The 25,655-nt window shown below is 42.7% G+C and overlaps 1 protein-coding gene across 5 annotated transcripts in view; it reads right to left on the reverse strand.

Moving 5' to 3' along the window:
• Positions 1-1,323: 1,323 nt before the first annotated feature.
• rabgap1 (RAB GTPase activating protein 1) overlaps positions 1,324-25,655 on the reverse strand; it is an 80,736-nt gene continuing 56,404 nt past the window's right edge. For all 5 annotated transcript variants that reach the window (XM_086187096.1, XM_086187093.1, XM_086187094.1 and 2 more), the window contains 12 exons: positions 23,274-23,348; positions 22,598-22,723; positions 22,261-22,404; positions 21,906-21,947; positions 21,337-21,465; positions 16,552-16,644; positions 15,269-15,379; positions 14,939-15,043; positions 13,408-13,491; positions 7,972-8,043; positions 5,371-5,571; positions 1,324-4,612 (listed from right to left, as the gene is read on the reverse strand). In XM_086187096.1, coding sequence (XP_086043222.1) covers positions 4,490-4,612; positions 5,371-5,571; positions 7,972-8,043; positions 13,408-13,491; positions 14,939-15,043; positions 15,269-15,379; positions 16,552-16,644; positions 21,337-21,465; positions 21,906-21,947; positions 22,261-22,404; positions 22,598-22,723; positions 23,274-23,348 — 1,305 coding nt within the window. In that variant the 3' untranslated portion in view covers positions 1,324-4,489. The remainder of the gene's footprint in view (positions 4,613-5,370; positions 5,572-7,971; positions 8,044-13,407; positions 13,492-14,938; positions 15,044-15,268; positions 15,380-16,551; positions 16,645-21,336; positions 21,466-21,905; positions 21,948-22,260; positions 22,405-22,597; positions 22,724-23,273; positions 23,349-25,655) is intronic.

Genomic DNA, 25,655 nt, shown 5'->3' on the forward strand with positions numbered 1-25,655 from the left:
GATGATACACGGACGACCTGCAGCACAATCAGTGCATGCGGTACATTGTACACAGTGAGGTGGAAGATAACTCATCCCTGATGCAGGTAACAATGACGACATACATCATGAGGGATGTTCCCTGAGGGAGGGGAGCACAAGATAAAATGGCACCTGAGCCAAGTGAGAGACTTCCACTCGGCTGCTGGGAAACACATTTCAGAGGCTCATTCACTGGATATAATTAGTCAGAAGGAAACAGGTTGAGAACTCAGGTGTCCAGAGAAGTTCTCCTGAGAGGTGAAGGAGAGAAAGTCTCATTATAAAAACAGCAGGTGCCTTTCATCTCCGTCTGCCTCCCACCAACCACCGGAGAGCCGAGCCAGGCGACCACATGAGGCTGAAGACACGTCAGTGCACCAACGCGCTCACCTCATCCACCAGGTTTTAGTGCAGTTCCTGTGGTTTTAGGGGTGTAGCCCTTGATCTCAGACCCACTCAGACCTCCTCAGACCCCCCTTAGACCCATTCAGACCTCCTTAGATTCCCCCTGTAACTTAAAGATCCCATCAGGTTCAATCTTATACAGAGTCCAGATTCCATCTTTAAATGTCTCATTCCTTGATAAAGCCAATGATAATTAAAACGAGCAAACTCAACAGGGTCTTCGCCCCGAAGGACCTTTGGGCTCAGACCCTACTAACACCATCAATAATGAAAGAATATCAAAATAACCTAAGAAAAATGATTTATTAAGAATCCTTCCCTTGAGAGCTAAAAACCCCACGAGTGCGTATTATAATAAATACATCTATGAATGTAAACTGTGTGGATCCTATGGATGTCAGCCCTACACACAAAGTTAGAGTTTGATTAAATGTGTTTTATTCTTCTTTGCTTCAAATCCTAACTCTTTCCAAATAAACTGAATTTGTATCCCTTTGTTGGTTGTAGTTTGTTCACGTCTTATTTCAAGCATTTATTTATGGAGTACTATTTTTGTGTCATAACATAATGACTGTGTATTATTCCACATGTAAGTCACTAATTCATAAAATATGAGCTGTTTGATAAACAGAAAATTAAAAAAATTAGAAACTGAACCCAAAGAACATTAAAACGTTATTTGAAGCTAAAGCTAAATCTCATAGATTCATAATTACAGTCAATAATCATAAATCCTCTTATCATCATTCAACAGCATCAACGGTAGATTTGCAAATCTGAATATACTTTTGTTTTTCAGCGTGTGTGTGTGTGTGTGTGTGTGTGTTAAGGTCTCTTTACGCGATGTAATCGTGGAAAATGTGTCAAAGAAAAGAGTCAGATACTGTTTTTGTGTTGATATCTTTATATTGAAACTCATGAAGTATACACAATGCATCCCTACACTATTACAATATGCACACACTGATAATGTTTTGCTGTTGTTGTCGGATGATAAAGCTACGTTTTGGCATTTATAATGAAACCAAACAGCAGTGAGACTGAGAAGCTTGGAGACAAATCAACATGAACAGAAAACATGATGGTGGTGGTGGGCAGCAGGTAGGCAGGTAGGTAGGTAGGTAGGTAGGTAGGTAGGTAGGTAGGTACAGGTAGGCAACATTAGTTACAGAGTAGAAAATCATAAACTCAATATTTTTGAACGGTTTTATGTACAAGCCAGTGCCTTCAGTCAAACTGCTCCGGCTCTCGCCGGCGACGTCCCGACATGCCAGCCAATCAGAATCCACCTTTAAGTTAGATGCAATTCATACTAACAGCTCGTAATTTGTTTTAAGTCCAATATGATCAGGAACGCAGACGCCCACTTTTAGTACGCTAAATATTAACACACACACACAAGCACTTTCTCACCCCCGACCCCTGGGACTGATTTAGAGTTTTTGACCTCTCATTACCTCCTGGTATTGACGATGTAACAGTGATACTGATCCGCACTCGAGGTGCTGTGTTACACTTCTGGTGTGTGTGTGTGTGCGTGTGCGCACGCAAGCTCTACATTCATGACATTGTGTGTGTGTGTTTATACTCAAGCTTGTGGAAACGTCTCGCTCTCGAGTTCTTAAGAGACATGAACTCATCAAGGTGTGTGTTTCTCCAGCGTCCGACTCCACACCGGCTCCGTAAGGTGCTGCGGTTATTCCACGGGTGCAGGCAGGTGGAGTTAGGGCATGTGTCCCTGAAACCATTCTGAAACGATGAATCATGAAAAGACGCAAGTGGAGCAAAGCACGAAACACCAGAATCAAGTATACACACACGCACGCACACACACAGGACTCCACCCACCACCAGTCACCTGTTATTAATGTTCGCTTCTGCTCTTATCGGTCTTTGCAGCATCATGAGCGTGTATGTTGTCAGATAGCAGTATCTGAAGGTGTAGTTTGGAGGGGGGTTGTGGGAGGCAGTCATCCACCGGGAGGGTGTGAGCTTCAGTAGATGTGGGTCAGCGCGTCTTCGGTGCACAAGCATGGGCCTGACGAGCCTCATGAGACTGGCTACAGATGGAGGAGCACAGACTGCTGCAGTAGGAGGAGAAGACTGTAGTCGTGCACTCCAGAGGATGGAGCACTGCAGAGAAGAACAGACTCTACCCACCTACAAGGAGAAAAACTGCGGGAAGTTGTGTTTACACGTGTACCATGTTGGTAACCTCACCACGTCAGACCGCGGTTCCTTTTTCTTCTATGTTTTGTTTTCTCTTTCTTCAAGCTCACGTGGACACAGACGAGTGTCGCTGCCGCGGAACACACGCTGACCCAAACCATTGATGAAAACCTCAAACAAATCCCACTTCAATAAATCCAAACTCTCTTTTTCAAAGGAACACACCAACTTTTCAGGGACATATTTTCATTATAATCATTTTTAGTGTCAGACAAGCAGAGAGAACCCTTCTCCCCTCTTCGAGTACATTACAACGCTCCAGAAGCCCTCCGCGCAGCTAACTGCTAGTTAGCTTAGCCGCTATAAATAAGAGCTTTTAGACCTTCAGCCAAAAGGGTCTATGACTGCATTAACAGTTGCTATGAAGGGGGAAAAATGATGAAAATGAAGAGGTGATGTTATTTCAGTCGGAACTACTTTCCTGACTGGGTGTAGTGATTTGACTTAGCACCTCAACAACCCTATCCTCGCTTTGGTCGACAAATAAAGACTGCAGCCTCTAATCATGGCCGACATTGTAAGAGAGGACAAGGAGGACTAAAAAAGTTGGAATGTTCCCTTTAGCCTTCTGACACACTGCAAGCCAACCTACAGTCTGTATTTTTGTGTTAATGCTTAAAAAAAAAAATCCTGACAAATGAAACCTAATCCATTTTGCCACCCTACAGATTGAGGTCAAAGGTTAAAGGTGATAGAGCAGCTGGTGAGAGGGAGAAGGGGGCGGGTGCACCAATGATTATATTTTGTGTGTGTGTGTGTGTGTGTGTGTGTGTGTGTGTGTTTTTTTCCATTTTTTGAGTCAACACCATGTTTGTTGTGCGCGCATGTGTGTTTGTGGGGGTTTGAAGCTTCAGTTGGGACATCCAAACCAAACGGGTGTGTGTGTCATGTTTTAATGTTTCTGTCGATGACGTCTTCCGTCCACCAGGACCGTCGATATCCACCTTCACGTCAAGGCGTTGTCAGCAAACTTTAGCATCATTCACACACTAATTTGAACGCTGAAGGAAACTTATGTTCTCTTCCATGCATGAACACATTCATAACCTTAGTGCTTTATCCTCCCCCGCCCACCCCCCCATCAAAACACACCTTTAAATTCAGTCAATTTATGCATTCTCTCTCTCCACATGCACACATACACACAAATACACACGTGATCTCTCACAATCAACACTTAACAAAAAAACATGCATACTCACACACACCCACCCATCCTCTTTACATAAGCACATTCATGTACATATTTTTGACCCCCCCGCCCCCCAAAAAAAGAAAAAAAAAAGAAAGAACGTTTAACGTAAATTAGAAAAAGCTCAGTTTGGAAAAGCGTCTGTTAGCTCTCGTACCTAGAACAAAGAGACTGGTTGTTTTGTGCCAGTAGTTTAGAGGGGAGCGCGCAGAGCGGCCAGGAGGGACGGAGTGTCTCAGTTCTGATGTCCAACCTTCCGTCTGCGGGTCTTTAATATCAGCAGTACAAAGACAGAAATCAATGAAGCTTCTTTTTTTGTTTGTTTTTTGTTTTACATGTTTCTCTCTGAGTGTGGAAGCACGTTAGTCCTCTGGGGAAAGTGGTACTGTTGTAGGTTTCAACCCCTTCTCATCAGTGCTGGAGTCTTTAGAGGCGGAGAGAGGGGAAGAAAAGGGGGCAGGGTGATTAGACCAGGAAGGGGCAGGACCAAGGAAACATAAGTACATACTTGATAAGAGGGTAGTCACGGGAACTCTGGGATTGAATGGTCAGTGTTCAAGTTATGGCCTGGAGGGTTCAGGGGGTCCCGTGGTTGCTCTGAGCTCCAGATCTGGGGGAACTTGGCTGTAGGGGGACAGACGGTTAGGTGGTTTCCTTGCCCTGGGACCCAGTCACGGTCTTGATGGAGCTGAGCGTTCGGTTGAACCAGGTCTTCTTGGCGGCTTGCACCTCATTAAGGGCCAGACCCAGATGGTGCTCCAGGTCCTGAATGACGAGGAGAGAGAACCACTTAGAGATGCATTGAGACGTTTAGGAAATAAATAAATTATTAATCTATTTTTACCACTTTGTCTTTGAAAAAGCAGCAGTTTCGAGCCGAATGTTCTGAACATCATCGTTATCTGACATTGTTCCCAGCAAACTCCTGACAGAACCCCTTATTGTCTGCTGTGACCCAGTTTGAACAACTTCTTTCTAGGACAGCAAAACTCCTCCATCCTAACAGAAACCGCGCTGGCTCACACACGGCACCTTGATACATCCTGCAAGTCTTGGAACTGGACTGAACGGATGAGACCTTGTCTTGTAGAACGTGTTCCATGGCTCCACCATCTCCTGGAGGAGTTGTGTTGGCTTGAGATCTGGTGACTGTGAAGATCACAGCATCCAACCAGTCTGTGTCCTCTCCCGCCCTTTACTGACCTCCTGGGTCCTTCATCCATTCATTCAAGTTCTTCCTTTAATTTGTCACCTGTTTGTATCTGTTTATGGGGGCGTTATGTTTTCAGCTTGTTCATCTGTTTCGTTCCTTACATCTCAGGAACGCCTTGAGGCACGTTCTCCAAGTTTTACCATCACCAGAACTCAAGACAGACGTTAATGGTCAAAGGTCAGTGTGACACACCTCAGGGCTTCTCTGGCAGAAGTAATGATGTCAATTTGTCAATCATGCTCCCAATATCTTTAATTATTTAAGGACATACTCCGCTGTGACTGGTTGTTGGTGTGTGTAAGCCGCGTACCTGGATTTTGCACTCGGCCTCCACCAGCTGCAGTTTGGTCTGGGCCAGTTCCAGCTCCATCTCCCTCAGCTGGTTCTTCAAACCCTCCTTCTCCTCATCGGTCTCCTCCGGCCCCCCCGCAGGCACCGTGGTCATGGCCGCCCTTACACGACCCTCTTTGTTGAAAAGGCTGCTGCACTTTTCACAGCCTTCCACTTTGGACTGGACGAGGACGTGAGGACAGAGAGAGAAACGAGGAGGTTAAAGAAAAGTGCAAAGTGATAACTGACGTCTTTTAAGCTGGTGGGACTTTCCGATCCACTGTGCGTTGAAACAAGCTCGACCTGATCAGAGGCAAACCAGTGCTGAAGCAAAATGTGTGAGCAGTTCAAAGAATCAAGCCGGGGGGGGGGGGAAGCTACTGGATTCAGGTAAAGACATGAACACATTCCAGCTTAGGTAAAGATAGAAACCAACCGCTGATAACCGCTAGAGGTGGAATATTGACTTCAGATCCAGAAGGAAGGCTGATGTGCACGTGGGACAAATAAAATAAAGTCTGGACAAAGATCAGTGGGATCAAAGCTCACATATTTAGGTGTCTTTTATTTTCACTGACACAAACCTCGCAAAAAACAAGAAGAAAAAAAAGAACCACAAAAAGTTCAAAAATAAAGAACTAGAGGGCAGTTATTAATTGTTCTGATAACCAGATTTGCCACCACACTGAATGGGTTCTCTCTCAGCCCTCATGACACCCACCCATCACGTTTGGTGAGAGCTGGCTTCTTGGTTTTTGTGTAACAGCTGAAAAAGGCAGGAAATGCGAGCGTGAGGTTACATCAGTGGTGCGTGGCGCAGTTATCACGTTGCTACTCTGGCTCCGTTTCCGAGGCACAAACGCCTGGAGTAGCATGAAGGTAGGTGATGGGAAACATCAAACAGCATCACACATCAGTAGATTACAACAATCGTCACTGGGTGTGAGCCACATGCAAACATCTACCACCACGTCATTTTGGTGTAGTACAGATATTTCTGGAAAGGAAGCCTTCTGTCCAGGTGCGATGGTGTTGCAGCTCCTACAAGCAACCTACGTTTTTCATCTGTTGCTGACTAAAGTTTTCCAGCACAGGTTTTCTGGGCACCCCCCGTACGCGAGGAGTCATCCTCTGGTAGCTTGTTTATGTCGGTAAAAGAACAAAACTCCAAACACAAATAAATGAACATAACCTGGTCCGGGGACTTTTATTTGCTGGTTTTTACGACTTCCTTCATCTCAGGGACCTGAGTGCTGTCAGATGCTCCGCTGGCAGTGAAATATTCCTATTCATAAATATTCTCGCTCCTTCTGCGTTTGGCTCGCGGCTGCCTGACATCCTCATGGCGGCGCAGGTTGGATCCTGTTTACGAGGCTGCCTCAGAGGAGACCATTGTTGACAGATTAGGACCCTGAGTTTGCAGTGACAGGCGGCGCCATCCGCAGCACTTCATCGCCAAGGTTGTTGGCTATGTTATTTCAGCGCGTGATTGCATTTCATCTGGATTAAACTGTCAACTGAGTTCAAGGCTTAATGGCAATTATACACGCCAGGCACATCACGGCAGAAGAAGATGAGACCATCAGTGACGCTGAGTGCCAATCCCGTAAATGTCTCACATCACTACATAGAATAGTAGCGGTTGACAGTATTACTCACACATCTCCAATTAACACTGCTACAACTTGTAATTACAAATAATTCACTGCACGCCACTGTTTTTCATCCTGCTGACAGGTTTATTTTTAATAAGTAGTTAAAATAACAAAAATGGATAGAGATATTTCTACAACACACACACACACACACACACACACACACACACACACACACACACACACACACACACACACACACACACACAAACCAAGCTTCGTCCTTGCTGCAATAACCCTTTTGTCTGTCCTTTTGTGAGTCCTTGGCCAGCTCCAGAAAACAGCCAAAATGGCCTTTCCCCCCGCTACAGTCTGATCAAACATTTCTCCAGCCAAGTGTGTGAGTGCTGGAACTCATGGCTCGGCCTCCTCGGCCAACTATTCTTTCCCCAACAGTCTTGATTTCCCTGCCAGTCACGACCATGAGATGGCAGCCCACCTACAAGCGCCGGGGGGTGAGAGATCAAAACTCCTCTCTGAAAGCGTGTGTGCTGCAACCTCGCACAAACCCATGACAATTGATAGTTGATTACTGAATAGCAAATCACACAGGATGGAAGCTCTGCATGTGCTTGTTTGAGCATTTGAACTCTAAAAGTTCTACATTTCACCGCAGGTTTCACCCCCCGGAACCACATCACCAATGTGATTCACTTGATTTTAATGTTGTGGCTGACCGGTGGACAATGTCACCGTCTACTCGTACGTGACAGATCCAGTCATAATGGGACTCTGAGGCACTTCTGGACCCTCCTCACAACTGCAGTTAATATGTATCATTAATTCTTCAATCAGTAACTGTGTAAATAAGACACACGCACTTCCATTTGTCAGGAAAAGCAGCACGACACTGTAATTACGCTCCACTTGAAGTCCCAGCTGTTAATCTACAGTACGGAGGAGTGGTTCGTGCGTGTGTTACTCACCCGGATTTTCTCCAGCTCTCCTCGGTTGGCTGTCTGTTGTTTCTCCAGTCGTTCACTCAGCTGGGAGCAGATCTAGCAGGAGCCCAGATGAAGACAAGAAGCTCTCAGTTAAAACGCCTTTGAAGTCAGCTGTATCTCTGTTCACTCAAACTCAAGTAGCAGCTCTTAAGACTAGAAACACGCAGCTACGAGACATCAGTGCTTACATGTTTTATGACAGCAGACGTTTGTGCATTGCACACATAATGATACCTAACATACACTAGATGTGAGATTAGGTGAGCTTTTAGTGCACATTAGGACCAAAATCTGTTCAGAAAACAGGTTTTCAGATCCAGAACATGATTCATACTTCATACTTTCCCCTCAATTGAACTACATCGCATCAGATTTCATCCAAACAGGCTTATATTTCATTGAAATATCAACTACAAATAGGACCAAAATTTGATCGAGAGAATTTAGAAATCCACAACATTCTTCTTACAACCATTTCATGTGCAATCAATGTCCAGATATAAACCTGAAACTTGATAATATGTCTTTTCACCAAATTTCCTTGGAGTTCATCCGTAAGTTATTTACATATCCTGCTGACAACGAGACGCGCTGGTGATCACATGACCTCCATGGCGTAGGTTATAAACGCAGCAATTATCAGCATTCGTCCAATCCTTTACTTCGAAACTATCATTAAGACATGGTTTGATGACAAGAAGTGGTGTGGGATCATGGGAAATGTCGTTTTCACTGTTAAACAACCACCATTGCTGATTATAAACCGTCTGCACCTTGGGCGGCGACCGGTTTCACGGATGAGATGTGTTAAGCCATTGTGTCCGGTCACAAGTTCCATGCAGGAACACAAAACATAAAACATAAAAGTATGGCTCGTTGTTTTTGGGTCACTTAATAGAGAGATGTTCCACTGCTGATGCTCTCAAGCGGGGGCTGATTCAAACTACCTTTGTGTATTACTCTGAGGACAAACAGCGTTGTGTAATCCTGTTTGAAGATTTCCGGCGGTGCTGATGAGCTACCTGATGTTTCTCCTTTGCTGTCTTTGTCTCCGCGTCTTAGTAAACCAGTCTCATCCTCTTACTTTAAATCCATTAGCGGTGCCTGTTTGTCCGACCGCCCTCACGTGATATACGTACACATTCACATCCAACTACGGCTCTGCTACTTCAGTTGTGCCTCTTCCTTACAGCGGCTCACTCAGCAGCCTGCATCAGTTTGATGTCTTTCTTCACAATCTTCCTGGCGTCAAATTTCAGAGATATAAACACAGCAACGCTTCAAACAGAGTTTCTCTGGATGGGATTAAAAACATTCCAATGACACAGGTCCAAAATTTCCAACTATTCCTCACCCAGCAAACAGTTATAGCAGGGGCCTCCTCGAGCACGACAGAGCGATGTGTTGGGAGTTTTAGGCAAACCAAAGCACGAGAGAGGTCAGCCTGCGGCCTGATTTGAGACTGTCACTGTTATGAAGACTGATGTTCTGGTTAGTGTCAGGTGAGCGCCTCGTCTGAGCTGGAGAGGAGTATGAAAAGATACACATCTGAGTGTAGATTAATTTTAATGCTTAAAGCTTGAAAGCTACAAGGTCTGTGAAACAATGGAGACCCGAACTGCTCCAGCAAGGTTCCGGTCAGCTTAAAAAAATAAATAAGTGGTTCCTGCTAACATCCCCCAAATTAGATGCTGAGCGGAAGCAGAGTAGTGGGAGGGAGAGGGGACTGAAAGCAGTGCGCACAGGGAGGAAGAGCGGCATGACTGCACACGGAGGCTTTTTAGGTTTACAGCCTGGTATATCGTGGGTTTTTTTTCCTCCTTCCTTTAATTTTTCTCTCTGCTCTTCCTTTACCTATAACCTGCAGCCAAAAACATATTAACACAAACAAACATACACACTCCCACACACTTGTGCTCCAGTGTGCCGCTGAACAGAGAGATCAGTGTGACATGAGTCATCCTAGCAGGTACATCAGGTCATCCTCACCCTCTCTGACCGACAGGCCATCTATCTGTTCCAGCTCTCAGCACATCTCTCATCTATGGCCCATAGCTCTATTCCCTGTGGCACATACAGTATATCTCCCTTCATCCTCCCTCTTTACAGATCAATCTATACATCCATCTGTGTATCTTTAGCAGAGCAGATATCCATCTTTCCCCTCCTACGTGTCCTTAATCTTTTTCCGCCATCCTCTCCTTCATTTCCTCTCATCCGCCATTACAGTTCTCATCTCTCTCTCCCTCTATCACCACATATCTCCTATCCCTCTTGATCTGGCAGCTGCCCCCTTGTTCATTTACTCCTCTCACTTCCTTTTTTAACTAATCTTACTCGGTGTGCGCTGGACCTTTCTGCTTAGCTGCTTTCTGTCTTTAAATCTTTTTTTTTTCTCTTCCACATGGGAAGTAAGAATTTCGCCCTCTGTGGTTATTGTACGAGAGGGATGTGTTGGAGAGGACAGCGTGTCCTGCTGAGGTTCAAGTCTATACAAGTTCGGGGTTCACACTGTACCATCTGGAAGCATGCTGTCAAGGAACTGCCTCATTTAAACTCCAGTGCTGGGTGTTTAGTGTTGCCTCTGTGAAGGAGGTCATGTTTTCTGTCCCAGGAGTAAAATTATGTAAAAACTTTGAGGCAGATTCTCACCAAACATTGTGAAAGGGTGTAGCATGAGACAAGGAAGAACAAATTAAATTTCAGGGCAAATCTCTTTAACATAGTGAGAAATCGCAATTTTTTTATTTTGGTTTGGCTGAGGTTATCTTATGTACGTGCCCTCTTGTTTTAGGTTGAGTTTTGCATCTCAAGATTTGTGAATTCCTTCCTCCTGGGAGGAGATGCAGTCATACTTAAATCAAACATATTTTTGTCGTCAACTGTTGTACGTTCTGCGGTTCAGTCCTTGCAGCATCTATGCTGGGAGAGTTTTTCCTTCATCCATTTGAGGGTCTGAGCGCAGAGGATCCTGCATCTTGTACAGATTGTATAGCACCTCAGGGCGAATTCTGATTTATGATTTTGGGCTTTATAAATAAAATCTGATTGATTGAAGACCCACGGCCATATTTTTTCCTCTGTATTTTATTTCTATGAAATGTCTGCACACAATGAATCATCTGATCCTGCTGTAACATTTGCTGCCAGTTTGGTGTTCTTGGTCAATGATTCATGTGTAGTACACTTGCTTATAGTGGGCTTGTGAGCACATTCATACACATTTACATATAAATATATTATACATAAAGCTTGGAACTAGACAATCATGATGCAATGCTGGGCTCTAAGAGATGCTAGAATTATGCTGGTTCTCTTCCTTCCTTGGCTTTGCTCCGCTTCAGAATTCTGTTTTAAATATGGAAGGAACAACACACATGCCAGATAGACACTGGCTCATGCCGGTGTAACTGGCAAGTTCCTGGCCAGCCTGATCGGATCCTCGCTGGCTCGGCTCATACAGCAGCCCAACAATACACCACTAACCACCGTTTCATGCTTCACCAGTCGACAGACGTTTCTCTGTCCTGGTGGGCTGGAGGGGCAATTAGCACACAAAGCTTTTTTGGCTCAAATCCCACCAAGAGAGAGACGTGATGTTCACAGCCAGTGAAATAGAAAAATGCTTTCTGAAGAATAGACAACAATCCTGGGTATTTTGGAGCATTCCTCAACTTGTCAATCCCAGAGGATCGAGCGCTGCTGTCCTCCCTCTGCTCTCTTATTTTCATCCATCACCTTCAGTCTCATCACAAACAGAACTGTATCTGACATGTTTTCACTCTCTGCTCTGCTTAAAACAGCCATCTGAGGGCTGCTTTTGACCATGATACACATACACACAAACAAACTCATCATCATCATCAGATTTCAGCACTCTTGTCAACCGTTTCCAGATCTGCTGTCATTTTTACCTTGATGCCATTATTTTAAGACTCAGGTGAAGTTCAGATCTCTAAATAAGTCCGTTTCTATTTCTGGCTGCCACCGAGGGGACTGAGAAAAGCTGAAATGTTGCATAATGTCTCTGGGCTGCTGATGGTAATAGCACTTGATCTGGGGAAGGGTTATATTTAAGCATTAAGTGACAGGATGAGATCTGAAAGGATGAAAAATCACGGTAAGAGGAATTCGGAGAGTCAAATACTGGAAATATGCTCACAAGCTCAGGCATCAAAGGCTGCAGGTTCAGCTTTGGGACAATTCGTTAAATTAGACCTTTTTCCCCACAAATCAGCTGAATGAATGAAAACAGAAGTGAAGGCATGTCTGTCTTGGGTTCTTTCAAAAACATAATATTTTTAAACATTCATGCCTTGTTCTTGCCACGATGCTGGTGTGATTGGAGCTTAGATCTGAAAATATACATGAGGAAAGAGGTACTCAAAGCTTACTTCTAAAACCTCCAGGGTTCCAGATGGGTCTAAAACGCAGACTCTTTTTTGTTTGAAAGGTCTAAAATGAAAACTACAGAACACGGTAAGAACAATACACCAGCTGAGGAAGCCATGAGGGAGTATCTAGTCTTTGTTAACATACGAGCGATCAGAAGAGATGTTCAGTATGAACATAGTTGCTTTCCTAAAAATATCTTATTATTCAATGATGTCGTGCTTTTAACTTTAATGGAACCAAATAAGCAGCAAACCTGCAGGCTATGAGCTAAGAGGTGTGACCCAACTACACATATTTTTGCGCTTGTTACCTCGGCTCCCAGTGGGTTTTAGGATTGATTTCAAGAGGTTATTTATGACCTCATTGCCTCTTAACGCCCTGGATACTTGCTATATTTCAGAGCTCCGCTGAGGCTTTAGTGTGGCTTCAGATATTCACATGAAGGTCATTTGTCCACCCAGGATCAAAACAACCCTGAGACTTGACCTGCCAGGGGCAACAGTTGGGGTGGAATTACACCGAAAATACAACTGTCTATTTGTTCTGTCAAATGTTGCTTTTACCTCGCTTGGGTCCATTTTAATATGTCATATTTACCTGCATGTTGTCCACTACGATTTATGGTTTACTCTGACATTATGGCTGTTAGGAGTGGAGCACCACAAATACACCTTGTAATAGCTGTGATTTCTCGACTGAGCAGTCGCTGAGACCTACCCATGAACGAGCCAATCACAGCTGGTAGCTGCTCCACCTTGACCTCCTGAGCTCACAACACTGTAGACAAGCATGAGAAATCCTGACTTGCATCTGATTTTTCTTTATTTTATAAGTAAAAAAATGGTGCTGAGAGCTTTCATTGTTCTCGGGTCACTGCACAGAATGTTTGTCGGAGTGAGCAGCAAACCGCTAACCATAGGTGAATTGTCATGTGATAACAGGAAACACGCCATGTTGTTAATGCAACATTGAATTGGGTCTTTCATAGTTAACCGCCTCACTCTTGATAGATCAAATTCATACCTGTTTATACTCTCCAATAATCGATCCATTCTTCTTAATCTCTGATTCAGACTTATCAAGCTCTCTCCTGCACATTTCCTTCAGCTGTGGAAAAAACACACAGAGCAACACCATTAGGCTTTGGAGGGCAAAGACCAAGGACGGATGTTGTGCTGGATTCCCCAGAGCCTCCATGTGACTGCCATGAAATGTAAAGATGATGGAGGAAAGGTATTGGCAGGCTAGAAGCTGAGGGCAAAGTCACGCCCTCTACATCACCTCTGCACAAGCACATAAATCACTCGCATGTACACCTACGCACTCAAGAAGACCAGAAGACATTTCCAGGAAAGCAGTGAACACACATGGGAAGAGACGGAGCAGGTGAGCCCTGTGTCCCTGAGGGATTCTTGATTGAACAGAAGAAAAACAAAGATGAGCTGACATTCTTTGACACTGAAGGTTTGACTGCAGACAGAAAGAGCCTCTCCATAAACAACACCAGACAGACAGGCTGTGATCGTTATTAGGAAATGAGGTTTTCAATTGTTGTTAAACATCAAATTCCATAAAAGTGCTAAAAACGTGACATGAAAAAGTATAAGACAAGGTGGTGGACGCAGACACATCAAAAGACAGACCGAACCAACAGAAGGACAAACATGCAGAGAGTAAAACAGAGATGCAGACACGTGGTTGTGCTTGACATTTGGGGATCCAATGGCTTAAGGTTTGTCTCCACTACGTTCACCCACTAACAGCGGCTTGATTCCTCTCTCATGATTCATTTTTGACTGGATGTCAGTGGAATCTCCTCAGAGACAGTAAGAAAGAGAACAGATGATGTGCCCTCTGCAGGTTGTTTCCATGAAAGCACAAATTTTGAAGGAAGCTGTTGAGATGTTGTTTTCAACACAAAAACTAAATCCATCCTCGTTACTTTACAAATCCTTCCCGCTGGTCCTCTTCTAACCCCAAGATACTCTCCTGCTGACTGTTGCCTATTATTTGTAAGCAAAATTAGAGCCAAGCGGTCTTCTTGAGATTACTCTGGAGGCGCAGCATGTTTTTTTCGGCTGCGACACTTTGGGTGCTAGGATATGGAATATCAGGGGAAGTAAAAAAACGGCAGGTTGAGTACGTTTGTGGTCTTTGCTCTAGAGGAACCATGCAAGAGATAAAACCTACAATCTGCGGGTGAAGAAACATTTTAACAAGGATCGTGAGGTGTGAGGGCAACTCCATGTTTCTTGTTCAGGTTTCGGTGAGGTAAGGCGCTAGCTGTGGTATTTGTCTGACCTCAGCTCAAGAGCGCAGTCTTTTGAGCATTTTTCAACTCTTGGCAACCAGAAAAAGAATACACCCTCAGCCCACCCCCCCACCGCTGCTGGCATGTGTGGGCAAAACACAGCCATTGTAAACAATTCAGAAGATATGCTGGCCTTAGGGAATCACACTTTAACTACTGTATCTGAATCACATGACACAACCAGCTGATGCGAGGGGCAACCTTTATTCTCTGCACAGGCTCAGTTTGGATTTAGTCTCTCACCTGTGCAGACTCTTCTTCCAGTCGTCTCTTCTCGTCCTCCGAGTCAACCAGTTTCTGTTTGGTCAGCAGCAACTCTTTATTCAGGGCGTCTGCTTTCTCCTCAGCCTGATGGACAAATAATCCGATGCCATCAAGGTCACTGAAAGTTACACCTTCATTTTCACTCTCAGCCTCCAGTCTGTTTTCAAGTCAAACAAAGACACAAATGCACTTTTCCCTGCCTGACATTCACACACACGACACTGACAATTGGAGGCGGTGTTGGGTTTTTTTCACTAATTACACACACACGCACACACACAAAGGAAATGTATTCCTTCTCTGACTTACATTGTCAAGGTCTTTGCGCAGGGCGATCTTGCTGCTGACCAGTTCGTGTGCCAGGTCGTCATTCTCCTGCTCCAAACGCATGTTGGCCTCTTGCAAACGCCGGTTCTCCCTCTGGAGGAAGGGAGGGATAGACAGAGATAGAGAGAGAGAGAGAGAGAGAGCGAGAGAGAAAGACAGGAAACAGGAAAAAGAAAGCAATTGTCAACAAAATAACAAGACATGAAAAAAATGAGGACACAGGAAAGATTAGGACAGCAAAAGAGAGGAGCGGATGAATGAAGAGAAGAGAGGAAATGAAAGAGGAAGAAAGTGAAAGACGACTGCGTAAGCAACTCAGGAGTTTTTTTTACCCCTCACAGACTGTAAAAGTTAACAGTGACCAGGAGGCAGAGTGAGAACTGGATTTAATATTTAACAAGACACAACCGGTTTGTACATCATTAACGTGGTTACATTAAAACTGATCCCAGAAGACAGGCGGAAGAGTAAAGCTGGTGAAGAAAAACTATGTCACAATCAAGGAGGTTCCCACTTAACTGATGTTTTCTCTTTTTTATTAGAACGATGTTCTTCCTTAAGGTGGAGTGTTTAGAGAGCGCTATGTTTTGCACGGTGAGTTGAGTCTATAACTGCAAATGCTAATATTTCTCGTTCACTTGAGGTGTAAAGGCCAGTGTTCCACTGTCAGGAGGACCAGTGGTTTTGGGTTTTAGTGTTTTGTAAGTGTTTGTTAAATATTCAATAAATAGAATGATTTAAATGTAAATCTTCATCAGATGTTCTGATCAGCGGTTGCTGGTTCGATCCTCACTTCCCCGGTGACAATGTCGAAGTGTCCTTGAGCAACTGAACCCATAATTGCTCCCGATGGCCCTACGACGGATTGCAAATTCTTTTGGCAAATCCGCTCTCATCAAAGAACTGAAGTAAATTAATGACATCCAACAAGACTCAAATGCATCCAAATGAGGTTTAAGCACTTTGTTTGAAAGGTTTTTTTTTAATCCCTATGGATTAAACCTACAGTTTACCATCATATTTTAGATCAATATTTTGCTTCAGAAAGAAAACAAAAATCATTTCCTCAGCAAAAAGTGAGCTTCAATTTGAAAGCATTTAGCAACCCACTAGAGGGCGCTCACGGCTCCCCATGGGCCCAGTGGTTTAGAAACAATGCCACGTAGCTACAACACAGTTGCGGAGCTGAGATCAAATGTCGACAGAAACGTCTTAAGAACCGAGCCGGCGCGACTGATATTTGTGTTTGTGTAAATATGATCTACCTCATATCTCTCGATGGGCGCCTCCTGCTGCTCCTGCTGCTCCCTAATGGTGTGGTACTCCTTCTCGAATTTCTTCAGCTTCTTCTGGCTGATCTGGAGGGCAGCAACAACACAGTTTCAGTACTTAATCACATTAGTAATTGCAATTACACTCGTGATGGAGGACAGAAAATAAACTCAGTTTCTGGCTGATGTAGTGGACTTGGCTGCCAGTCGAGAGTCTATTCAATCTTCTGTAAACATGGACACAAGATGGGTTGGGTGGGTTTTTTTTTAGTCCAGAATTTTAACGAGGTGGAACTGAAGCATATGCTGAGATGCCTGAATCACTGGAGTTCATTTCAGACTTTCAAAAAGGTTTTTTTTGTGTGTGTGTGTGTGTGTTGGTTTTTCTTTTGTTCCGTCCAAGCGAACTAATAGCAGCCTACAGATGTTAAAGTATGAAATTTATATTATTTCAGATTTATGGAAGAACTGGAAATCTAATGGTGCTACAAGATCAAATAATTATTATAACTGATATAAAATCTTTCATGGCATACGATGGAGCTAACACAACTTTACCAGAAAATATAATTAGAGACAGACACTGAGAAGATAGAAAGATACAAAACATCAATAAATGAGACAAAAAGGTCAAAATGACAATAAGAACTGAGTGAAAATGGATTTTAAGATACAAATGAAGGATTACAGCATTTTTTTTAATGTAGCTGGAACACCAAAACACAGAGAACACATCATTGCTTTGAGGCGCCCTTGATGACATGGGTATCTGTTTTAAAAACTAATTGAGCAACTAATTATCAATGACACACTACTGTAGCTCCACTTCAAGCTGATTAGGATTATTTAACACAATTACACACCGAGTTTGTAAACATCATGAAATACTCGCTGTTTCTCGTCAGAATGCTTGCAATAAAAGTAAAAAGTATTTTCAAACGGCTAAAAAGGGAGAAAATCCCTTTAAAAACAAGAGCATCGCTGTTAAAATGAAAAAATGTTTGAAGCAAAAGTTGTGACTCAAAGTAAAAAATGCAGATTAAATTGAATTTCACATTATTCATTGTTTTCTTGTGGAACTGCTGAATAAAACATTCAGTTCAGTTGTTCACTTAGATCACCCTGAACAGTGAATCAGTGTCTCACTTAACAGTTACATTCATGCCTACAGTTGCAGTTCACACACACACACAGGCACACACACACACACGCACACACACACACACACACACACACACACACACACACACACACACTCACACTCACACACAGAGCATTTGGGCTGTCGCATCAATGGAACCTTCACTGCCCAGCAGCTGCCTCAGTCTTTTCTAACATGCAGTCAACTCTACTGTCCAAGCCTCATTTGAAACCGACAGAAACAAACACATTGTCCACTCTGTGGATTTTAGTAGTGCTCATTCAATACAGGGTTATCGAGCCCAAAACTGATGTTAGATCATAAAATGATGACAGGTCATTAATAGGTGCAAGTGATATAGTGAATTTTTACAGTGGACAGGAAACATTGTGCACCAATTTGGTACTGATGTGACAGCGTAAAGGTAGAAGGCTAATTTCCTAAACAAAGAACTTAAATTATTAGAAACATTTAACACTGTCAAACATAAGCATTTAAATAAAGACCAAAACAAATCATGCAGAGGCACCAGAGCGCTCTCTGCTGGACACACTATGTTGCACAGATTTAAATCACCGTGGGCTTTTCTGCATCGTACGTGCTGTAAATAATTTTTTAACATCGGCGCATATCGGACGACATATACACCAAGGTGACAAATCTGTGACAGGCCAATAACGATATCAGGCAACTGGTATATCGGTCGGGCCCCAGGTTCTAGTGCTTCAACTGTTGTCTTTGCAGGCTCCTGTTGCAGTTATTATATGATACAATATCTAATGATCCACATGCTCCCAGAACTCATCACCTACGAGGTCGACAGAACTGGGACAGCATGGCTGAGCCACACGTCCTTGCCTAAGTCTGTGTGTGTGTGTGTGTGTGTATGTGCGCGCATGTTCTCTAAGTGATCAAATGTTCCCTTTGTTTGGAAGCAAAAAAATACAGCGTAAAGATTAGAGTTTACTCTCAGAGCAGCTGTCGCCTCACCCATCTCTTTCTCAGCCTTGACAGACAGCTGCCAACTCACATCTTTCTACCTCCAGAAGTAATTAGGGGACAGAGTAAACACGGCTTATTTGTTTAAATATTTCTAATCAGACATGTTTTGAATCAAGTATGAATTTCTTCTTTCCAGATTGACACCAGCAACTTGAAGGGGTATTGTATAAAAAAAACAGCCCCCCCCCCCCCCCCCCCCCCTCAGATGATGATTCTCTGCAGTTCTGAAAACTTCAACCTCTTAAATACACGCTTCTCCCAAAATGCACAGAAATCCTGAAAAACAGCAGCTTGGATCAATGTTTGGAAACTAAATGTTCAACTTCTGTGTTCCCATGTTTAGATGTACTGGGGAGAATCTGACAAAAAAAAATCTGACAGAGAAAAAAACTCAGCAAGCTTTCATGATGATTCTGTTTTGAATTTCCAGGCAAATCTGCATAAATTAGATTTAGGGCTCAAATGTTGTTTATTAAGAGAAGAAAGTGTATTAGATGACATAAATGACCTTGGCTTGCCCACAGAATGTCTTATATAGAGAAAAAGTGTAGTTCAATAGTGTACTGTTTTTATATTTGGGATGAGAACGACATGGGATTTTCAGAGTTAATAGTTGAGACCCACGTGTCAAATTTTGTCGAATTGTCTGCCTTTTTTTCTTTTTTCTTTTTTTTACAACAGCAGCAGCAATGCAGCGGGTGGAAAATATTCTCCACTATACTCCTTCATTCTAGGCTCAAAAACATGCCTGTAACATCCAATATTGACCATCAAAGCAGTGACAATATAAATGAGAGACACTTGCAAATTTAAAATGTTTATTCAACACCCTTCTTAAAAAGGCAAAATTTAGTCGAGGCTTTACTGAGGTAGAACCGTAACGTTTATTTCCTACAGGAATTACCGGTAAAAGAAATATCTTGTTTTAAACTGTGTTGTGCATGAAAAAACAAGGCAGCGGCATGAGCGCCCTTATCCGCGATTTGTCACATTACTTTTGCCGTGCGGAGTTTATAAAAATAAAACAGAGAACAGACAGTTGGCCCGTTTTATTTAAAATATCTAATCCTATTTCATTAGGGGAAAAGCGGCACTTTTATCTTTATTTGAATAGGCAATGTAATAACTTGAAAGACAAAATGCAATTCACAAATACACATGAAAATCGCACAAGCCCCCCACCCCCCAACATTTCAACATTCTTTTCTCAAGGTGAGCACCTGTCAATTGTCGGTCGTTTTGCCGGGAAAAAAAAGTCCCATCCCTATTTTATACCATAGTTTGTTCCTTACATTTTTATTGAGTTATTCAAAATTAAAGTTTAGAACAATTCTTTTTTTTAATCTATTTTACTCTGCTCTCTATTTATGACACTGTAGTATTTTTTTTCCCTCTGCTGTTACAGATTCTACATTTTGGACATCTTGAGTAAAACACACCTTAAAAAAAAGATTCCACATCACCTTGCTACATCGCTGCATTCCTTTTCCACTGATTCATACCTTCAACTCCAATAAAGTAAAAATATTAAATCATTTTAAGAAGCTCAATAAGAGGCTGACATATGCCCAGTAAATCTAGAGCACCTGGCAACCCAGAAAGATTCAAGGTCCAATCCGGCAGCTGTATCAACAGTCAAAGAGGGCACCGGTAATCTGGTCCTTTAATCCCACTACAGTCACATCCAGGTTTTAGATTAGCCTACCTTGCCTCAGATTTAATTTCCAGTTCCAACATTATAGTCGTCACAGCAGGTCAGATTGCCAAGTGACTTCTCAGAATCACTTTCTCTGGTCTAACAAAGCACCAGCAAGTAGTCGTAGTAGTACGTGGTCAGTCAGTATGCTTCTGTTTAACCAAACATGAGGATATAATCATCTAAAATGGCTACAACAAACCACTTAGAATGGAGGAAGAGCTAAGATGAATAATTACTTGAGGCAAATCTGGAGAAATTAATCACAGGACGCACGAAAAAGAAACTTTTATAAGCTTTTACTGTTATTTTGACTGTCTGAGAGGCCGAATGACATGATGTTTACGTGGTTCATGTACGGTCAGACAAAGGAAGCTAAAACTTCTGTGCCACTGCACATCCAGTCCAGTTGGTTTTGATTTACTATCGCTGGATTTCTCCCTGCTGGGGGAACAGAGTGTGTGTCTCCTCCAAGTGCCCTCCTGTCTAGCTGAGAACCAAAAAGCTAAAATCTCTCCCCATGAAGAATAAATAAAAGTCAGCTGGCTCCTTCACAGAGTATGTCCTAATAAATCCGCCCAAAGTTACCTTCAAAGTCAGACCATCTAAACTAGGCCAGACTTCTCAAAACAGGTCAGAGCACAGGTATAGTGTGTGTGTGCGCCTGTGTAAGTGTGTGTGTGTGTGTGTGTGTGTGTTTGTGCATCTGTTGTTGAGAGAAGGAGAAGGAAAGAGAGGCGTGTGTGTGTTAAACATCCTCTGAAAGTTCAACAGTGGCCCCTGCTGGTCAAGAGGTAGCACTACTGGACTACAGTACAGGTTTTCTATAAAATCAATTAAATTACATTTACATGCATAAAAGGCTTACTGTACATACACTTTTATTTTTACACAAAAATTGCTTCAAAATAAAGTCTGACCTCCTCTTCTCTAAACTCACCTTCATGCTACAAGCCAGTTCCATGAGTTTCTTTGCATTTTCCTCGGAGCGATACCTTTTTGGAACTGGAACACGGAAGAATTTGAGTGCACCCTCAAAGTCTGTTTGGATCAGGTCATCTTTTGATGTCTGAGGAGAAGAAAATCAGGACACAGGAACAAAGCAGATGTAATTAATAGCAACATAAATCTGACAATCAAGATTAAGCAAACGCTGTTTCACAAGAGTGTGATGCATCAAGTGTACTTATATAGTACTTTTCTAACTTTGTGGCAGTCTAAGTGCTTTAAAATGTTGCCTCGTTAACCCACCCGCTTCCACACAAATACACACATATACAGAAACACATGCACGTACACACCATCCCAATATTCACATTTTAAGGCTAAGCCCAAAAATGTACACTCAAGAGAATCATGGAGTGACAAAATGCTCACTTGTGCAAAATCTTTCCAAGGTTTGAATTTCTCCTGACACTTGGCAGTGTGCTTGTTTCTACACAGAGCTAGAGTTGTCAGTTATAGTGTTTGTGTATGTGTGAGTGTGCATGTATGCGTGCGCGTGCTTACCTTCAGAAGTGCCAAAGCTACGTTGAAGATCACGCTGATGCCCTGAGAGTAAGGAGAAAGTAGCAGATTCAGAGGAAGTTGTTATTCTGAACCGAAAGCAGAGCCACACTGAGCAATAAAGGGTGTCCCGTATGGATTTAATTATATATATTATTATTATCATATAATTGTTTAAGTGTTTGCATGAACTGTGGTTGTGCTTAATATAACAGAGGAGAACAACTGAAATGTAGAAACCCATTTGGATTTGCACTGAGTGGTCAGACTTATTGTTCAACTGAAAACATCAAGCAAGAAACAAATTTTAGGTGTGTGTGTGTGGGGGGGGGGGGGGGGGGGCGTTGTATTTACCCACCTCACACAGTAACAGGTCGATGATATGGAAGACCATGTAAAGAGGGAACTTGGCTGTGAAGAGGGTGAGGAACCACTGGGAGGCGTACATGTGAGCCTCCAGACCCACATTCAGGAAATGGTTGTACAGGTCTGGGATATATTCCTGTTTGGGACAGAGAGAAAATGTGCAACAGACAGAGAAACAGGAGGAGGAAAAAGGATTAGAAACAAATGCGATAGAAAAGAATGACAAAGACAGGTGATGGAGAAAATAGCGATCCATAACTAAATAATTAAAAAAAAAAAAAAAAAAAGCTGTAAGAGATCTGTTGTGTTTCTAAAGAGATTCAAAACACCTGCATGAGTCTCTCAAGTTGGAAGAACTTGCAATGCAGATCTTCAAAGTTCTGCTTGAAAAGGTCCCTGAGCCCGTAATCGAACATGATCTTGACCAGCACGCTGAAAGCCTGCTCCTCCGGCATCTGCAGAGGAAAAACAAGACCTCTGATAATTCATATCATGACGATACAGATTTCTGTTAATGTGGCAAATATTGTAAGGAAATTCATACACAACATCCAATGAACTGCCTGAACTTAACCTAATAAAATATTGTTACATTGCATTGTGACATTACTTGTCCTCTAGGTGGCAATGTTGGTATGTTACTAGAAGCAACAGACGACACTACTGTGTATTACTGATGCATCTAAATTGTCAGTATTCCACAAATATATGATGTAGTGACATTCTGTCACACCTCTAATCTACTCTGAATGAACAAAGGTTCTGGACATTAAAATAAAAGTAGGCCAATCCTCAAAGCTTTGCTAATATATCAAAAAGATACTGATGTCAAATGAAAACCAAACAGTCCTTCAGGTTGTATGAAAAGTTGATCAAAAAGATTTTGATACCAGAACTTGCGTCACTGTCAAATGGGAGGAAAAAAAGAAAAAGAAACAGTCCTTCTCTGTGCTTGAGGATGTTTGAAAGAGACGATGGCTGGAGCCTGCTGATAGGAGAACTCACGTGCAGCAGCAGCACGGCCGCCAGAAAAGATTGTCCCTGGCAGTAGCCGATCTCCTCGTCATATACTGAGTAAGCCTGAGGGAGGAGACAACGCTTAGTTATTAAAAACATTAATGACCTAAAGAAAACCGCTGTGTTGGATAATAGATACAAGTACAAGTCTTACCTTCACCTTGCAAATGATGTGTAACTCATGAGAAAGAGATTTTGAGCTATGTTAAACCACTTCTGGGTCACTGAGACAGAATAAGGTTGGAATAATAAGTGAAAGAGAGACCAAGACGGACGCCATTGTGGCGAGGTTGTGGGTGATTTGGTATAATTTGAGCCCCACCAATATACTGGCTGACACTGGTTTATCATACGCTGTCTGATATGTGCTTGTATGACTTTTTTTTTTTTTAAATTTTAATAGTCCATAATTCAGAAGAGGATGCCAGGGGTAATTTACAATAATTAAATTCCCTGTGAAATAAATCAAAAGTTTTGTTTTTTTTAAGTGTAAGATATCCCACTTCCACTTCATATTTTGTCACAAAATTTTGGTGACAATGTTTGAGGGATCACTGCAAAAATAATCTAATAAGGCCGTTCTTACTCCCCAATGATACTGCAACATTTAGACCCCAAAATCCAGTATCACTCGAGCTCCGTTTGCTACAATAACGAATGGAAAGTGATGCTACTGTTCAATGATCGGTGATGTCCATCTTTTTGGATGAGTTTGTAAATGATCCTGCTTCTATCGTGTATTTTTGTGTTTGATAACCACACTGGAGGGATTGTTGGAAAAATCCTAATTACATTTTGCCTGATACAACAGTACCGTAATTTCCTAATTCCCTAACCTTGCTTCAAGCCCCTTGAATCAGTCGAGCAGAGAAGAAACACAACATAAATGGAGAGAGACAGATTAGGCAGAGGTACGGAGGAGTAAACATGACCAGAGGGAAGCGGGGCTATAAGATTGTAAAAGGGCTGCAGTGGCCTACTGAGCTACAAACACAAATAATAAGTCAAGCCAAACAGACAAAGTGTGGATCAATCCAGCCAGGGAGGAAAGGGAGGGCCCACTGAATTATTCAGACACACCTGAGGAGGTGCTTATCCTGGAAGAGATGGATGCCCTCACTTGAGTTATACATAATACATGACAAATCTGTGAGCACACTGCTGCCACACGGCTCATGTGGGATTGTGGGACGAAGGTTGACATGTGTGTGTGTGTGTGTGTGTGTGTGTGTGTGTGTGTGTGTGTGTGTGTGTGCTCGCGCGGGCGTGCGTATGTGTGTTTGTGCGCGTATGTGTATTTTTATGGCAAAGAGAGCATCTGCACTTCACAAACACCAGTTTGTTTCAGGTGTGTGTGAGAGAAAGAGTCAATTGTACAGAGCAGGGTTGATTAAAGTAGAGACAAGTGTGTGCTTTCCTAGACAGCCAGTGACTGGTGTGAACTCACTGAACCACCTGGAAAGGTGTGCAGCCGCTGTTAAGTTAATTAAGCAACATTTGCCACTGCAGATCTACGGAGCTCATCGAGCCTCCTTAGATCGAGTCATTGACAGTAACTACGTGTGACTCATTTTCACATGAAAATCACTTGGACTTACCAGTGTTTGTCATAATGAACACCACTTTAACAAAAAAGTCAGTTTTACACAAGTTATTAATAGTCGTTTCGCAGCCACAAAAATGAAAAAAGGAAGTGCAAAACAAAAATGCAGAACAGTGGTGCACACATGTCGCAGAAATGGCTTCAGTTTGTGAATGCTATCTTTTGTTTAGACACATGGTGGTGACTGATTCCTCAGCATGATCAACTGTAGATAACAACGTGAGGCAAACAAAGAGGGAGTATTCACAAGGAATCACAAGATAGTGATTAAGCATGAAAATATTGTTTAAAAAAAGTTTCAACCACTGAACATTTTCATCCAGGATGTCAAAGAAACATCCACAAATTTTTTGGAATGCACTGGACCTCCGCCCAAACACACACACACACACACACACACACACACACGCACATATTACTGGGTTCTTCAGTTTGAAATGAGCTCAAAGGTTGGAAGTGTTGGTAAGGAGGATACAAATGGCACCCTGGGTGAAAAATAAGTGTGACAGTAAAACATATTGTTTGTTGAGCAACTGGATCCTTCTTAAACCATTATTCTTGAGTGAACTGGTTGCCTGGATTCAGCTCATTTTCCCCACGATGCAGTGTGGTTGCAGCGACTACCCTAGTGGGGGCAGGCTCTGAATCAATTAATGATTTTTTTTTTTTGTATTTTACGTGCTTCCTAATATCGTTTAAGTGCATTTTTTATGATAACTAAGCAAGAAGACTCATGATACCCTTTTGTCAACTTCATGAAATATTGC

This window comes from Aulostomus chinensis, chromosome 19 (genome assembly GCF_037954235.1).
Source record: "Aulostomus chinensis isolate RoL2024-O1b breed Wild chromosome 19, RoL_Achi_v1.0, whole genome shotgun sequence".
Lineage (NCBI taxonomy): Eukaryota > Metazoa > Chordata > Actinopteri > Syngnathiformes > Aulostomidae > Aulostomus > Aulostomus chinensis.